The sequence below is a fragment of the Otolemur garnettii genome, unplaced genomic scaffold (genome assembly GCF_000181295.1).
Source record: "Otolemur garnettii isolate 467f Iridium unplaced genomic scaffold, OtoGar3 scaffold00091, whole genome shotgun sequence".
In the NCBI taxonomy this organism is placed as follows: Eukaryota; Metazoa; Chordata; class Mammalia; order Primates; family Galagidae; genus Otolemur; species Otolemur garnettii.
In genome coordinates, this window is record NW_003852486.1 from 4,214,609 (window position 1) to 4,231,092 (window position 16,484).

General features: G+C 50.4%; 3 protein-coding genes across 4 annotated transcripts in view; 1 reads left to right on the top strand and 2 right to left on the bottom strand.

Moving 5' to 3' along the window:
• RAB25 (RAB25, member RAS oncogene family) overlaps window positions 1-1,736 on the bottom strand; it is an 11,046-nt gene extending 9,310 nt beyond the window's left edge. The window contains exon 1 of the mRNA XM_003795268.3: window positions 1,458-1,736. Within this exon, the coding sequence (XP_003795316.1) occupies window positions 1,458-1,500 (43 nt within the window). The 5' untranslated portion in view covers window positions 1,501-1,736. The remainder of the gene's footprint in view (window positions 1-1,457) is intronic.
• A 1,531-nt stretch (window positions 1,737-3,267) lies between these two features.
• LAMTOR2 (late endosomal/lysosomal adaptor, MAPK and MTOR activator 2) lies at window positions 3,268-8,083 on the bottom strand. Its single transcript, XM_003795269.3, has 4 exons — window positions 7,870-8,083; window positions 7,433-7,595; window positions 3,709-3,798; window positions 3,268-3,460 (listed from the first exon to the last, which is right to left on the bottom strand). Exons 1-4 carry the CDS (start codon window positions 7,935-7,937, stop codon window positions 3,404-3,406), a joined length of 378 nt encoding a protein of 125 aa, XP_003795317.1. The 5' UTR covers window positions 7,938-8,083; the 3' UTR covers window positions 3,268-3,403.
• Window positions 8,084-8,922: 839 nt separating this feature from the next.
• The window catches only part of UBQLN4 (ubiquilin 4), a 24,182-nt gene continuing 16,620 nt past the window's right edge, over window positions 8,923-16,484 (top strand). For both annotated transcript variants that reach the window (XM_023516485.1, XM_003795270.3), the window contains exons 1-5: window positions 8,923-9,146; window positions 12,246-12,397; window positions 12,757-12,974; window positions 13,804-14,066; window positions 15,866-16,024. In XM_023516485.1, coding sequence (XP_023372253.1) covers window positions 9,039-9,146; window positions 12,246-12,397; window positions 12,757-12,974; window positions 13,804-14,066; window positions 15,866-16,024 — 900 coding nt within the window. In that variant the 5' untranslated portion in view covers window positions 8,923-9,038. The remainder of the gene's footprint in view (window positions 9,147-12,245; window positions 12,398-12,756; window positions 12,975-13,803; window positions 14,067-15,865; window positions 16,025-16,484) is intronic.

The window sequence follows — 16,484 nt, forward strand, 5'->3', positions numbered from 1 at the left end:
AAAAAAAAAAAAAAAATTAAACTCCTAGGCTCAAGTGATCCTCATGCCTTAACATCCTGAGTAGCTGAGACTATAGGTGGGCATCACCAACCCCAGTCCAGATACACCTTTAAGGAAGGACTTGCCCCTCAACTGCATGGAGTGCAGGCAGCAGACAGGCTCCAGCTGTCAGCATATATTCTGGTGCAGACAGTGGCCTCACTGGAAGTCATGTCTTCTCTGGGCAGCCCACATCCAGTGCCTCAGCAAGGTGAGGCTATGACAGAGCTCCCCGCTCTTGACCCAGGCTTTATTAAGGCTCTGTCTGACTTCTCCTTTTGCTCAATTTAATTTCCGTCCTCTTCCTTTCACAGGTGTTGATCCATAAAAATACATTGAACATCCCAAACTCTCATTGCCCGCTCTGGCAACCCCAACATGCAATAATTGTAAGTGGCAGAGCTGGTATCTGCACTCAGTCTAGCTCCTGACTGCTTCTCAGAATGAAAGATAACTTTTCAGAGTTGTTATGGTAATTAAAGAGATAGTGACTGGTACATGATCAGGATTCAATAAATGTGGGTAGTTACTAGTATTATTCCCAAGACAATTGCTAATCCTCTCTTTCTTAGGAAAGATGCTGGGAGTACAGGTTCCTCAGCTCAAGGGCGGGTGCTTAAGTGAGAGTCCCAAGGAGGGCACGGCCCAGGCTGGGAGAGGTTGTGGGGTGGGGTGGCTGGGAGTGGGGGAATCATAGCTCTACCAGTCCACCCTGCCCTGAAGGAGGTACAGAGGTGGGGTTGGGCAACAGCAGAGGGGACAAACATAGGGGGTGAGATAAAGAAGCAGAAAAGATACATAGACCCTCTGGGGCAGCCAGGTTGAACCTGGTGCCTGGATTTCAGGTCCAAGGAGTCTGCCAAGGGACTGGCAGACAACGATATAATCCTAGGAGTCACTGGATTCTGTCAGACCCTGCTCCAAATTAATTACATCTTCCTTATGTCTTCCCAGTATCCTTATTACTCAGTCCTACAATGGGATCGGTGTCTCCTTTCTCTCCTGTCCTGTACACCTGCCCAGAAAGATGACTTTCTTCTTAAATCTGTTTGTTTCTCCCTCTTCTCAGGAAAGAAGTCCTTTCTGAAGTCTGACCTCCATCTCTTATGCTGCAGTGGCTGACTATTCCTAGGAATTTGAGCTTCTGTTAGAAACAGGAGGGAAGCCTGACCCTAAGCCTAGTTCTTAGCACTGTGAAGAGTACTCCTTGTCAATATTTACAGCAGTAGAGCCCTCAGTTGTTCCCAGACTCTTCCCTGTAACCAGTGCCCTCGCCCCGGGTTTCTTCTTTAACCTGAAAGAATGATGAGCCCTGAGAGCTCCTGTTAAAAGTTAAAAAACAGGAGGAGTCCTATCTGTCCCTGCCAACTTTTCTGGGTCTCTCTCAGGCTTCCTCTAACTTCAGGACCCCAACTCACCCTTGAAGACAAAGTTATAATCTTCTTCAGTTCCATTCCCCATCTTGGCTCCGCATGGAGGGAGCAAGTGTCTTCCCGGGAAGAGGTGACAAGTAAGTACGTTGACACAATGACCTCAACCCTCAGCTCTCAAGAGACCTGAACCCACACCTCCTCTCATTAGGGGTAAGAAGACTTCTGCAGCCAGAGGGATTGAGGGTCAACTTGAGGCAGGGCCTAAGGAGGCTCAGCGGAGTGCTATAAGGAAGCTGAGAGGACGGAAGCTGAGAACAGGAAGAGCAGGCAGCTGGAGACCTGGGGCCCAGGTGGGTGGAGAGATGATGACGTCAGACAGGTTAGACAGGTTGGGTGTCTGCTCAGCCTGGGCTCCGGTAGACGTGAGAGCCAGCTCCAGGCAGGGGTGTAAAGGGGGAGCTAGGACAACAGGGACAGTAGTCTGAATGTGCAGTGCTGGGGTCCTGGGATCTGTGGGGAGGGGGGTGGGCCTTGCCACTAGTGGGTAATAGCCCCTGAAAAACCCACTTGGCATCCTCCTTTTTCTGTAGAGCCTCCAGTGTGGGGAATGCGAGGGGCACCACTCACCCTGCACCAGTCAACCTGCTGCAGTGCAGAGCTGTGGGAGCTGCATCTTGGCCAAAGCAACTTCTGCTCCTCCCCAACAGCTCAAGGCCTGGGATGGGCAGCATTTCTCATCCTGGGTAGGGCTGGGACTCACAACCTATCCACCTCCTTGGATTGAGTTTTTCTTTTATTTAATATTTTATTTTATTTTGAGACAGTCTCACTATGTACCGTGGTATCACAGCTCACAGCAACTTCAAACTCTTGGGCTCAAGTGATTCTCTTGCCTCAGCCTCTTGAGTAACTGGGATTACAGGTGCCCGCCACAACGCCTAGCTATTTTTCAAGAGGAGGTCTCACTCTGGCTCAGTCTGGTTTCAAACCTGTGAGCTCAGGCAATCCACCCATCTCAGCCTCCCAAGTGCTGGGATTACAGGCGTGAGTCACTGAGCCTGGCCCTGGCTATTTTTTTTTTCCTTTTGCTGTTATTATTTTAGTAGGCCCAGGCCAGGTTTGAACCCACTAGCCCTGGTGCATGTGGCTGGCGCCCTAACCACTGAGCTGTGGGTGCCAAGCCAATCCCTTCTTGTGGGACTGGGGACAGAGGCTGGTAGCTTCTTATATAGACCTGTCTACAGACTATGGGTAGGGGGAGACCTGAGGCAAAAAACAGCCAGATGGGTACTCTAGGTGTAGAGTAGGACCTGTGGATTAAGCCATCTGAGGGGCCTGGGTTTCTTCTATTCCCTGCCCAAGATCTGCTGCCTCACAGCAAAGGGCTTCAAGATCTATAGAGTCCATACAAGTATATGAATAGAAAAAGGAGCCCCTATCCAATGCCTGGAGTGAAGGTCACTGAACCCCCACAGGCCTATATTCTTTGTCCAACATGGCCCTACCTGGTGGGGAATATTTTACCCTGAGTGGCAAGGGCTAGGTGAGGCCACACCACTGGAGGGGCTAAAGGAACTAGGGCATCACTGCTAAGAACCGTTTGGTGGTGGGAGGGCACAGTGAAGGGGAGGGTAGAAATCCGCCCTTGCAGAACACAGGATTCCTCTTTTTTTTTTTTTTTTTTTTTTTGCAGTCTTTGGCTGGGGCTGGGTTTGAACCTGCCACCTCCAGCATATGGGGCTGGCACCTTACTCCTTTGAGCCACAGGAGCCGCCTGAGAACACAGGATTCCTATGAGCAGTCCCTGTGCCTTCCTATTTCCTGATTCCTCCCATCCAAGAAAGCACCCAAGACATAAGATAGGAGTTGAAGTTTATTCTTGGAAAAAATAAAGTCCTACCCTCCCTTCATAGTCCAAGAAGATTTTCCCAGGGGGCTCTACCCCTCCAAATGGTTCTCTCTCTTCTGACCCCAGCTTTCACTAATGCCCATCAAGATGCTGCTACTTGGGTGAGGGGCTCCTCCAGGTACTGCACCAAGGCCTGGGCCTGTAAGAGGGAAAGGAGAAGTCAACTCCACACATGGCCTGCCAATAGAGGGACTCCAAACTGGTCTATTCTCAGTGCCATACTGAACAACCAGTCTCCAGTGCCCACCTGCTCTTAGGAGTTAGCCCACACCAGACATGGCCTGAGCAGACATGAGGACTCCAGAAACAGGGTATGAGTAGGAGCAGACACAGTCATGGAACATGAAGACTGGGCCCAGGACTCTATCAGGATAGGCACATACACACCTTGGCCTTGAGCATTCCGAAGCCCACGGTCTCCTTGGCATACATACACAGCAGAAGGTTGGCCACTCGGGTGATGGCTACACGGCCCTCCTGGTGGGGATGATATGATGGGGTGTGATGTTCTTTTTTATTTTTTGGAGACAGAGTCTCATTCAGTTGCCCTGGAGTTGAGTGCCATGGCTCACAATAGCTCATAGCAACCTCAAATTCTTGGGGCTTAAGCGATTCTCTTGCCTCAGCCTCCCCAACAGTTGGTACTACAGGAGCCCGCCACAACACCTGGCTAGTTTTTAGAGATGGAGTCTCACTCTTGCTCGGGCTAGTCTCAAACTGCCGAGCTTAATCAATCCACCGGCCTCAGCCTCCTAGAGTGCTAGGATTATAGGTGTGAGCCACTGCACCTGGCCTGGGGTGTGATGTTCTGCTCAGCACATTTAGTTCTGCTTTCTCCACGGGTTCTTCTGGCCCCAGAGAGATTCTGTCTTCCTTCTATACCCTTGGCATAGCAGAAGGTCCAGTTAGAAAACTTTAGCCACAGCCCTGGAGAAGAGGTGCTTTTTTTTGAGACAGAGTCTCAAGCTGTCACCCTGGGTAGAGTGCTGTGGCATCATAGCTCACAGCAACCTCCAATTCGTGGGTTCAAGCAATCCTCTTACCTCAGTTTTTCTTTTTCTTTCTTTTTTTAAATATTTATTTATTTATTTATTTTGAGATGGAGTCTCACTATGTTGCCCTTGGTAGAGTGCTGTGGCATCACAGCTCATAGCAATCTCAAAACTCTTGGGCTCAAGTGATTCTCTTTGCCTCAGCCTTCCAAGCAGCTAGGACTACAGGTGCCCAACACAATGCACAGTTAAGGTTTTCTATTTTTAGTAGAGACAGAGTCTTGCTTTGTTCAGGCTGCTCTTGAACTCTTGAACTCAATCCACCTGCCTCAGCCTCCTAGAGTACTAGGATTACAGGCATAAGCCACCATGCCTGGCCTGGACATGAGATTCTGAGCCCAAGTTCCAGCCTTAGCATAGCCACCTAACTCAGTTACCCTAGGAAACTCCCAGAAACTTAGTTTCTCTTTCCATAAAACTTACCTCACCCCAGTCAGTGAGGGTGCTTATACACATAAGAGTTTTGTGTTTGGTGGTGCCTGTGGCTCAATGAGTAGGGTGCCAGACCCATATACCAAGGGTGGTGGGTTCAAACCCAGCCCCGCCAAACTGGAAAAAAAAAAAAAAAAAAAAGTTTTGTGTTTGCCAAGGTCCAAATAGGTGTTGTTATGGGCTGGCCCCAAAGACACTGAGAAGGGTGAGGGAGCAACAACCCAATTAATTTCTCTTTCCCATGGTAATGTGGATTTGATCTCATGACTAGGAGATAAATTCAGGTTGATCAGTATTTTATTTCATTATTTTTATTTTTGGAGACAGTATCTTACTTTGTCACTCTTGGTAGAGTGCCATAGCATCATAGTTCATGGCAACCTGAAACTCTTTGACTCAAGTGATTTTGTTGCCTCAGCCTCCCAAGTAGCTGGAACTATAGGTGCCCACCACAACACCTGGCTGTTTTTTTTTTTTTTTTTAGAGACTGCCTCAGGGTGGTCTCAAACTCCTGAGCTCCAGCAATCCACTTGCCTCGGCCTCCTAGAGTGCTAGGATTATAGGCATGAGCCACCATGCCCAGTCTGATCAGTACTTTTGTTTTTAAGATAGAGTTTCATTTTGTGGCCCTCAGTAGAGTGCAATGGTGGGGGACTATAATCCTAAGTCCCAGCTACTTGGGAGGCTGAGGCAAGAGGATCGCTTGAGCCCAGAAGTTTGAGGTTGCTATGAGCTATGATGATGCCATGGCATTCTACCCAAGGTAACAAAGTAAGATGCTGTCTCAAAAAGAAAATGATAAAGAAGAGGGCAGCACCTGTGGCTCAAAAGGGTAGGGCGCCAGCCCCATATGCCGGAAGTGGCAGGTTCAAACCCAGCCCTGGCCAAAAAGAAAAAAAAAAAAAAAAAGAAATGGAGACACTGCATGTAGCAGGGGAGTACTATTTCATGAAACTTTTGTTTTAGGGGATGTATGTGTGTACTGGGCTCCAGCTTAAAATGAATGTCTAGCTTGGCACAGTGACATTTGCCTATAGTCTCAAGTACTGAGGCTGAGATGGGAGGATCACTTAACCCCAGGAGTTCAAAGCCAGCCTGGACAACACAGCATAGACCCCATCTCTAAAAATAAAAGAAGTATTTCTTATGGTTGGCTTGTAGTCAAAATGTGTGAAAGATATTGCCCCATAGCACCAACTTTAGGCTAGAACTCTAGTTGAAGAATTATCTGTTGAACCAAAATGGCATTGGTTGGGTAGAGGGTAGAGAAGAATGGTAGCTGAGCCGCAGTGAACATCCTTTCTGCAGAGTCCACCTGACAGCCTATTTGATCTGATTTGGCAAACCTTTGTCAGGCAGCCACTGCATGCTGGGAACCAAGCACTGTCTCTCAGGCTTCCCCCATTTTCATGTAACTCCAGGCATACTAATCTTTTTTTTTTTTTTTTGCTGTTTTTGACCAGGGCTGGGTTTGAACCTACCACCTTCAGCATATGGGGCCAGTGCCCTAACTCCTTGAGCCACAGGCGCCGCCCACCATACTAATCATTTTCATCCTTGACCAAGCATCATTCTGCCTTTGTACTTGCTGTTCTCTCAGAAATGTTCTTCTTCCACATAACAAAACAGCTTGCCCCAGATTTCTGATCAAATGTCACCTGTGCCTGACAGATGCTTCCCCAATTCTCACTTTTCTATTTTTTTTTCTCTGCATTTTCAATACTTAAACATACTATGTATTTTACTTTTTTTTTTTTTTTGAGACAGAGCTTCAAGCTATCCCCCTGGGTAGAGTGCTGTGGTATCACAGCTCACAGCAACCTCCAACTCCTGGGCTCAAGCGAGTCTCCTGCCTCAGCCTCCCAAGTAGCTGGGACACAGGCACCTGCCACAACGCCTGGCTATTTTTTTTTTTTTTTTTTTTTGGTTGGTGCCTTAGCCACTTGAGACACAGGCGCTGAGCCTATTTTACTTATTTTAAAACATGTAAGACTGTAAGCTTCATTAGGGCTGGGAGTTTTGTCTGTCCTGTTTGCTACTTTTTCCCTAGTCCTGAGAATATTGCAGGGGCCTAAATACTTGTTGACTGAAGATACACAAAGGTGATACAGTCCCTGCTTCCACAGAGTTCACAGTCTACTTCCTCTTTTTGGAAATTTCCTTTGTAAACTGAAAGGGTTTGAGTAGAGTCTGGAGACTCTGCTAAGGTTCTGTGAGCCAGTGAAGTGAGAATGACAACATTCAGTATTTGTACTTTATAGTTTATATCTATTCTTTCATATGATCTTCACAGTAGCCCTATGAGGGGAAGGATGAAGTTACTGCTTCCTCCTTAGAGAGGAGGCAAGGAAATTCAGAGAGATTAGGTGACTTACCCAAGGTTCGACACTGATAAGTGGATGGCTGAGACCAGAACCCAAGGAGGGCCTCAGTCCTCAGCCCCAGGGCTCCTTCCTCACCACCACTTGATGTGTAAGGTCCTCGCCTATTACAAATGCTGCTGTAGCTCAACTTTTAGTACTCTTCCGCAACCTGTCCCTGCCCCTCCAACCATCCAGGATGTGGTCCAATTTGCCCCCTTGGGATTCCCTTGGGGGACCGGGGAAGTCTAGCTCCCTTCTCCATACCATGCAGTCCATGAGGATGAATTTGAGATTGTCTTCATTAAACGCTTGGTTCCCATTCCTGTCGTAGGCAGCCCAGATGTTACTGGCGATGGCTGCGGTGACCCGGGCGTCGGTGTCCCCATAACCTGAGTAGGCCAGCAGCGATCCCTCATTATTCAGCAGCCTAGCGAGAGAACAGGAGGGAAATCAATGTTTTCAGAATAGAGAGTAAAACGCCTGCGTTCCACTCCAAATCCCGCCAGTGGCACTTCCAAGAAGGAAGGCTGACTGTGTACTGAAACGTGCCCCGAACACCCAACACGCTTGCTCCCAGGACTTCCCGGTCGGTTCACCGAGCAGCTGCCCCTTCCCTTCTCCGCATTCCTTCTCCGTCTCCCGCCCCCCGGAGAGGCGGGCGCCACCCCGCAGCAGAACTCGCCGCTCTGGTTCGCACTCACAGGGTGCTCTGGACGCCTCCGGTGTTAGCTTGGCTTAGCACCTGGGTCAAAGCCTTGGGACGCAGCATGCCTGTGACTCCTAACCCTGAGCTGTTATACCCAGATCTTCCGAGTTGCCTCCTGCGGGCTGCTGTCAATTGCTTGCTCCCAGTAGTCCAGCCACCCAGCTTGGGAGCGCCCTGGGAGTCGGGGTCAGAGGCCTGGCTGCTGTGGTTCCGACTCAGTCCCGCCTCGCCGCGGAGGGCGCTGGGAATTGTAGTTCCTGTGGCCCTGGAGAGGCACCCTGGGAACTGTAGTTCACCTTTCTAGTCCGCCCACGCGGCGATGGGGTGGAAAGAGCGGGAGAGGAAGGACAGTGACAGTGGTGGAAGGACTTTTAACTCCTTCGTGGAGAAGAAAGTCATCATGTCCGTTTGGCAGTCTACGATTCAATAAGAATAAAATTGCTCGAATTTGTCAGGCACACCTTTGGGTGTTTTCAAACTGCTCCTCGCTATGCACGATTCTGTGAGATGAAGCGGGAGGTGCTATTATCTTGAGAGACCACAGCTCAGAAAGGCCACGTGGGCAAACCCAGGGCTCGGGACCGCACTTACTAGACAAGGCCACGGCCCTTAAAGGAACGGGGTCAGTTCTAGAGGTGAGATCTGAAGTAGCCGCAGGGCAGCGGGAAAACCCAACCTCTAAGTTCGGAAAGGCCGCAGGCCTGGGAGCGATTTGGGCCTCCTAAGACAGACCAAGTTAGCACAGGCAGGCAGATAAAGCAGTGGCACAGAAAGTCCTTTGTCCCAGAGCGGGGAGTTAACAGCGGAGGGGGCGGGGAGGATAGGCCTGAAGGGATAGCGGCTCCAGCCAGCTAGAATGCTCCCCGCCCCCGCCACGAGGGACACACCCTCCCGGCCTAGGGCGCCTCGGCTGCACCGCCTAGTGAGACCCCGACCGGTCTTGGGACCCGGGCTCGGCCCTGGGCGGCCCACGCTGCAGTGGCCCCCCCAGTCCGCCCGGGGCGCTGTGGCTGCGGCTGGTCTGGAGGGGGCGGTGAAGCCTAGGGAAGGGGAGGGAGGGGAAAGGGGAGTGTTGGAGGCGCCAGAGCCGAGCTGGGCCGGCTGGGCGGGCGGGGAGGAGGAGGAGCCCGGCGGGCTGGCGGGCGGCCGGGTAGCGGCGGCGGCATGGCGGAGCCGAGCGCGGCCGAGACGAGGCCCCCCATTCGAGTCACCGTCAAGACCCCCAAGGACAAGGAGGAGATTGTGATCTGTGACCGAGCCTCGGTCAAGGAGGTAGTACGGCTGGCTGGGGGGCGAGGGGAGCGCAAAGGAGGGATGTATGAAGAAATGGGGGCCTCGGTGACGCTCTGGCGTCCTGGAGGGCCCCTGGGCAAGAGCGGGGGCCCGCTGGGACTCGCGGACGCTGGAAGGGCTGACAGGCGGATAGGGGGCCGCCTTCTGAGGGTAGATCTGGGGAACATGGCGCGTGTTGGGGGGCGGGTTTTGCGGATCGGCCAGGGCTGGGGGCGTGGTGGAGCGCAGGAGGGAGCACCTTGCGCAGGGGAGCCAGGAGAACGGTGGGTTGGAGGGGAGCATGCAGAGTAGAGGTCCTGGGCAAGGTGCGGACCCAGAAAATGGGGTAGGGTCGGCGGGGTAGGATTCCCTTCAGCCTAGATCTGTAAATGAAGAGGTTACATTTGCCTATCAGTTCTTGGGAGATCTACCGGTGTGCAGTAGGTGCTCAATAAAATTGTGTTGAATGAGTGAATGAGGACTCTTGGTTGGGTTCTTCACTCACTCCCAGTGACTGCTCCAGAATTTCACAGAGGCGGGGCTTGAGGTGGGCAATCTGGTTGGAAAATCTGGGGCTGCATTTGCTTAACAAGTGCACTGTTTTACTTAGAGTGTGCATTTCCTTTTGTTTTGTTTTGGAAGGGCTGATAGAATTCAAGAGCTCTAACTCTCCCCAAGCAAGCCCTTGGAGCCATTATGCTCCCTCCTCAACCATGTAAAATAACTAAATTTTATAGTTTAAATACTGCACTATACCCTGCAAAGCTGAATTTGAAAACAGCTCTCATTGAGGGGCAACATGCCTGGTTAAAAGCCTGGACTTTGGTGTTAAGACCTGAGTTCCAGTCTTGTCAGAGCTAGTTACTTAATCTCTCTATTTGTCCATTTTCTCAACTTTATTTTATTTTGGGGGAGGGGGTCTTAGAGTTTCAGGTGAAAGAGGGTCATTAAAGAATCTTAAAAAGGAGCTATCAGGATGACAAGTATGCTTTAGACAGAACATTCTGGCAATTTTAGTAATGAGGAACTGGAGTGGAATAAACCTGGAGGCTGGGAGGCCTTACCTAGGTTAAAGATGATACAGATGGGATCTCAATGCTTGTTAATTCCTGCCCTGGCAGCCCTGTGCCCTGCAGTTGCTAAGGCCTCCTGTGCAGATGCGGTACAGGCCTGTCCTTATGTCAAATGCTCTGCTCCACTAATGAGTGGGTTCTGCAATTTATCAGTTTGTCTGGTTGCAACGAGCCTAGTAGCTGAAGTTGTGTGAGGTGAGCCCATAGAGTTTAAGACTTACTGTGATCATATCTCCTTTTACCCCATCTCATGACTATGTGTACCTCTGTGCTGAATTCCCGATATATCTTCTAGGTACCCAAAAGAAAGCTGTCCCGAGCTGTCCACTGTGTGACCCACTGCATGAAGTAGGCCAGCCCATTCTGGCACGAAGGCCAGATTACCCTTTTCCACCTTGGCTTCTGGAGATTTTCTCCTCCTCGCAGAAGGAGCTCTGGAATTGTGAATTCTGTTGTCCATCCAACTCCAAATTTGCAGCACTGTGCAAAGGAGAGTGGCTAATGCACACTCTCCCTCCCTTCCTTAGGTCCATGCAAACAGTACCAGTGAGCCTGTCAATCTTCCCCACTGGTCATGGGTGCAACTTCAGGATCCTCCTCTTTTATGCTGGACCCCAGACAATCACTCTCATGGAGTAGGGTTGGCCATCAAGTTGAAAGCCACCTCCCATTCATGGCTGGATACCCCTCTTCCTTGGATGCCAACACTGTCCAGGACAATGACCACTGTATCATGATCCTCTAGTTTGGATTGCTGGCATGTCTGGGGCCTCCTCTGATGTCAGGCTCACATGTTGTTGGCTTCTCTCCTTGCTCTTCTACTTAGATTTTGTGGGGCCAGGCCCACTATTTTTTTTTTGAGACAGAGTCTCACTTTGTCACCTTCACTAGAGTTCCATGGCATCACAGCTCACTGCAACCTCAGACTCTTGGGCTCAAGCAATTCTCTTGCCTCGGCCTCCCAAGTAGCTGGGACTTCAGGAGCTTGCCACAACACCTGGCTATTTTTAGAGACGAGGTCTCACTCTAGCTCAGGCTGGTCTCTGACCTGTGAGCTCAGGCAATCCACCCACCTTGGCCTCCCAGAGTGCTAGGATTACAGGTGTTAGCCACCACGCTGGATCCATTTTCTCATCTTTAAAAGGGAGATGATAATAATGAATAGTGCTCAGTAACTAGGATCTTGCTTGAGGTGGTAGTTGTTATGAGAACAATGGGAATAGAGAGGAGAGAGACTTGGGTCTGAGAAGAGAAAGCTAAAGGGAGTGGGGGCCTGGGTCCAAGGCTGTTGATAGAGCTGGGATGTGGAGGGCTGCTCAGGCAGTACCCTTACAGGGAACTAGGTGGAGGAACTGAAGCTGGTAGCAGATAGCAGCAAGAGATTTTTAGGGTGGGAGACTATTGGATGGAGCTGAAAGAAGAGCCTCATACTGGTCCATCTCCTTGGTTAAGAAAGGAGATGCTGGCTTGGCACCTATAGCTCAACTGGCTAAGGCGCCAGCCATGTACACCTAAGGTGGTGGGTTCGAATCCCCAGCCCGGACCCGCCAAACAACAATGACGGCTGCAACCAAAAAATAGCCGGGCGTTGTGGCGGGCGCCTGTGGTCCCAGCTACTTGGGAGGTGGAGGCAGGAGACTCGCTTGAGCCCAGGAGTTGGAGGTTGCTGTGAGCCCTAATGCCACGGCACTCTGCCCAGGGCGACAGCTTGAGGCTCTGTCTCAAAAAAAAAAAAAAAAAGGAGATGCTAGCTGGGCGCTATATAGCTCAGTAGTTAGAGCTCCAGCCCTGCAAGTCAGGGGGCAGCAAATTTGAACCTTGCCTGGGCCTGATTAAGTGAGGAAAAAAAAAGAAAGAAGAAAGGGGATGCTTATTGCACCTGGAGGGATAGAGTTGAGACTGCAGAAAGGTCATCCATGACTAGAGATGGGAGCAAGAGAATGCTGAGGCTCTTAAAGAAGAGGCAGGGTTCCTGATGAGTGGATACCAGGCAGCCTCCACAGTGACCTCTGCCTCTTCATCACAGTTCAAAGAGGAAATCTCACGGAAGTTTAAAGCTCAGCAGGATCAACTGGTCCTGATCTTCGCAGGCAAGATCCTCAAGGATGGAGACACACTGAACCAGCATGGAATCAAGGATGGGCTCACTGTCCATTTGGTTATCAAGACCCCTCAGAAGTAAGTTCAGGAGAGGAGAAGGCTCATGTGATGCTTCCCCATGTGATGCTTTCTCTGTACCTAGAGGGTATGCCTAGGTCCAGGCTCAGGGAGGTGGCTTCTGGGTAGATATGATATCATCTCCTGAGGTAGGGAACCTGACTTACCACTCCCAGAATAGCCTGAAGACAGATGACACTGGCTTCTTTCTCCTTCTCCCTGGATTACTGACTGCCCACCAGCATCACCCCACCCCAGCCTTGAGATTGCTTGGGAGTGGCTTGGGTTAGGCAGTAGCTGCACAGCACTTAGAAATCACTGTGGTATCTTCCCTCTTCTTCTACTAATCCCAACTAAGATTCTTCTTTTTCTGTCCTCAGGGCTCAAGATCCAGCTATCACCACGGCTTCTTCCCCCTCTACTCCTGACCCTGCCTCAGCACCCTCTACCACACCTGCTTCACCCACCACCCCTGCCCAGCCTTCCACCTCTGGTAGTGCTACTTCAGATGCTGGCAGTGGAAGCCGGAGGAGCAGTGGAGGGGGTCCCTCCCCAGGAGTTGGGGAGGGACCCCCCAGTGCTACTGCATCCATACTCTGTAAGTCAGCAGGGAGAATAACACAATCTTATATGGTGCTGGGCAGTGGGGGAAAGCCAAGAAGAGGGAGAAACATTGGTCCCTGCTCCTGGTCTGATGGGGACAGGGGACCTTTCAACATAGGGTTCCAGTCTTTGGTACTTGAGCAGAGCTGGGGAAGAAACCAGCCTGTGAGGATCCCCAGAGAAGGGAAGCATAGCTGTGTTAGAGTGAGGGCAGAAGGGGGGCTGGAGGTGTGGGGAATCATGATTGAGGAGATAAGAAGACCTTTGAGTCCTAGCACAGTGGTTCCGACGCCAGCCACACTGGTGGGTTCAAACCCGGCCCAGGCCAGTTCAGCAACAATGATAACTGCAACAAAAAATAGCCAGGTGTTGCAGTGGGTGCCTGTAGTCCCAGCTACTTGGTAGGCTGAGGCAAGAGAATTGTTTAAGCCCAAGAGTTCAAGGTTGCTGTGAGCTTTGATGCTATGGCACTCTACTGAGGGTGACATAGTGAAACTCTGTCTCGGGGGGAGGGGGGGAAAAGACCTGTGAGTCTAAGGAAAAGGTGGATCCAACAGTGGGCAGATGGGAGCATTTACTCACTTAAATTAGTAAGGCCATCACTGTTGCCTTCTCTCTGCCTAGTTCTGAGCCTGGCTTAGCTTCTGCCAACAGGGAAGTCTCAGTTTAGTGGGCCCACATTTCTGCCAACAGCAGCTCAGGGCTGGGGCTGTGGGAGTGACTGGAAGAGGGAGAAGTAGTTGGGGCCATCTTGGATTCAGTGGCTCTGGCTAGGTGAGGGAAGTGCTCTTGTGGCAGACTGTGACCCTGCTACCTCCTCACAGCTGGCTTTGGGGGCATCCTGGGGCTGGGCAGCCTGGGCCTGGGCTCTGCCAACTTCATGGAGCTGCAGCAACAAATGCAAAGGCAGCTGATGTCCAACCCTGAGATGCTGTCACAGATCATGGAGAACCCCCTGGTCCAGGATATGATGTCTAATCCTGATCTGATGCGCCACATGATCATGGCTAACCCCCAGATGCAGCAGCTGATGGAGCGGAACCCTGAGATTAGCCACATGCTCAACAACCCTGAGCTCATGAGGCAGGTGGGTATGAGGGAATGCTGGAGTGGGGAGGACACCTGGCACCCAACCTAGCCCTGCCCTTTGTTATCATATCTCACATTAATTTGTTCATTCATTCATTCAGTAGCTGTGTTTAGAACACTGGGTGTATAGTAATGAAAAGACTAGCTTTTTTGTTTTTTTTTTTTAAAGACTAGCTTTTCAGGAATTCCTGGTGTCAGAGGGAAGTGGGACAAGTAAACAAGCAACTAATTATAATACCACGTGTTCAATGCAATCACAAGAGTAATCACAGGATCTAGGAGCATAAAGGCTCCTGACCCAACCCTGGGGCTTAGAGGATGCATTCTGGAGGAAGTGTCATTAAGCCGAGAGGAAGAAGACAATGAGCCAGGGGGAGAAAAAGAAAATAGTATTTAGGACCAAGAGGTGGCAAGTGCAAAGGCCTGGAAGTACAAGTAAGATGTTTGGAGAGTGTTATGTCTCAGAAGGGCCCAGTGGGGTGGAGGGAGACTCATGGAAGGTCATTTTGGTGTTGGTTTACAAGCTCCATTTCATGGTCTAGTCCACCAATGGAAACAGATCAATGACCTTCCCAGCAGAGTTATGAGCACCAGTGCTGGCCTCACTGGAAGGATTCACTTTTGTAAGGATAAGGACTTTTGAGCTTTTTGGTGACTGTCTACAACAGTGCCTGGTATATAATAGTGATGCCTGTAATCCTAGCACTCTGGGAGGCAAGGAGATTGCTTGAGTGAGGCCAGGGGTTTGAGACTAGCCTGAGCAACATAGCAAGACATTGTCTCTACAAACAAAACAGAGAAAATTAGCTGGGTGTTGTGTCAGGTACCTATAGTCCCAAGTACTTGGGAGGCTAAGGCAGGAGAATAACTTAAGGCCAAGAGTTTGAGGTTGCTGTGAGCTATGATGATGCCATAGCACTCTAGCCTGGGCAGTAAAGTGAGAGTTTATCTCCAAAACAAAAAAAGAAAGAAGAAAGAAAACAAGAAAACAGATGAGAATCTTGTGAAGCTGGGTATATCTGTCTGTAGAGGTTATCTTAGAAGAGGGATGTATGGAGCAGATTTGGCAAGAAAGAGAAGGAAAGTATTCCAGTTTGGGAGGGAACAAGTAGATACACTCATTTTTTCTATCATGAACTCCCCTGGGATTGACACAGATCACTCCTTATTGATAATGAGTCATTGGCTTCAAAGAGGAAAGTACCCATCCTCAGTGTTTCTCAAGATTTAGCCAGGCCTAAGACCTGGAGGTGGCAGCTTGGAGGGTGTGGGTAGCATTGTTCTAGCTTGAGTCCTTTCCCTCCCCAACTCATCATTTAGTGGGAATCACAGTATGGTTTTAGTTAGACAGACCAACCTGGCTTTGAAACCTGTCTCCACCTCTAGCTGACTGTCCCAGGGCAGCAAGTCAACTAATACCTAGGCCTATTAGAAAAATAGGAACAGAAATACCTAACTTGGATGGTTATGGGGATTACATGACTTGAGTTCTGTAATGACTTGGCCCAATTTCCATATGTAGTAGGTGCTTTTCTTTTCTGCCTTGGTTCTCCTGTGTCCTTTTATACTTAGTTTCTTTGTGCTTCCTGGTACTTCTTTGGACTGCCTAAACATTGTCCTTTAGAAGAAGACAACCAAATACCCATGGAAGGCAGGATTGGTGCCCAGATTATAACAGACCTAGGAAGGCCAGTTCACTCTCTTCCTGGCCACTGACTCAGACACCCTCCCAGGGCCCACCCTTCTCCCAGTTTGGTACTCCCTCCAGGGCTCATCCTATCTCTCTCCCTTTATCAGACAATGGAGCTTGCTCGGAATCCAGCCATGATGCAAGAGATGATGCGGAACCAGGACCGAGCCCTGAGCAACCTCGAAAGCATCCCTGGAGGGTATAACGCCCTTCGCCGAATGTACACAGACATCCAGGAGCCCATGTTCAGTGCTGCCCGGGAACAGGTGGGGCCAGGGGCTGGAAGAGGAGTAGGGGCTGTCTGGGCTCAAGATTCCCTGCCCCAAACCCAGGCAACCCTGGTCTACTCCTCTTTCCTCCCTCAGCACCCTGAGGGGTGGTCCTGGACTTGAAGGTGGTCCTCAGCAGTTATATTCAGGGTTGGTCCAACTTGGTAGGGACAGAGGCATGAGGACGGGAAGTGGATTGGGGTATTGTATCCAAGGGACTTGACATCATCCTGACAAACTTCTTGCACTAGGGGTTTGAAGGTCATGTAGCAGGCCTGGGGTGAAACATCAACTTTAGTATAGCATATCTCAAATGTGGTCCATAGGTCACCTGCATCAGGATCACTTGGGGAGCTTGTTAATAATGAGAATCCCAGCTCGGCGCCTATAGCTCAACCGGCTAAGGCGCCAGCCACGTACACCTAAGGTGGTGGGTTCGAATCCCCAGCCCGGACCC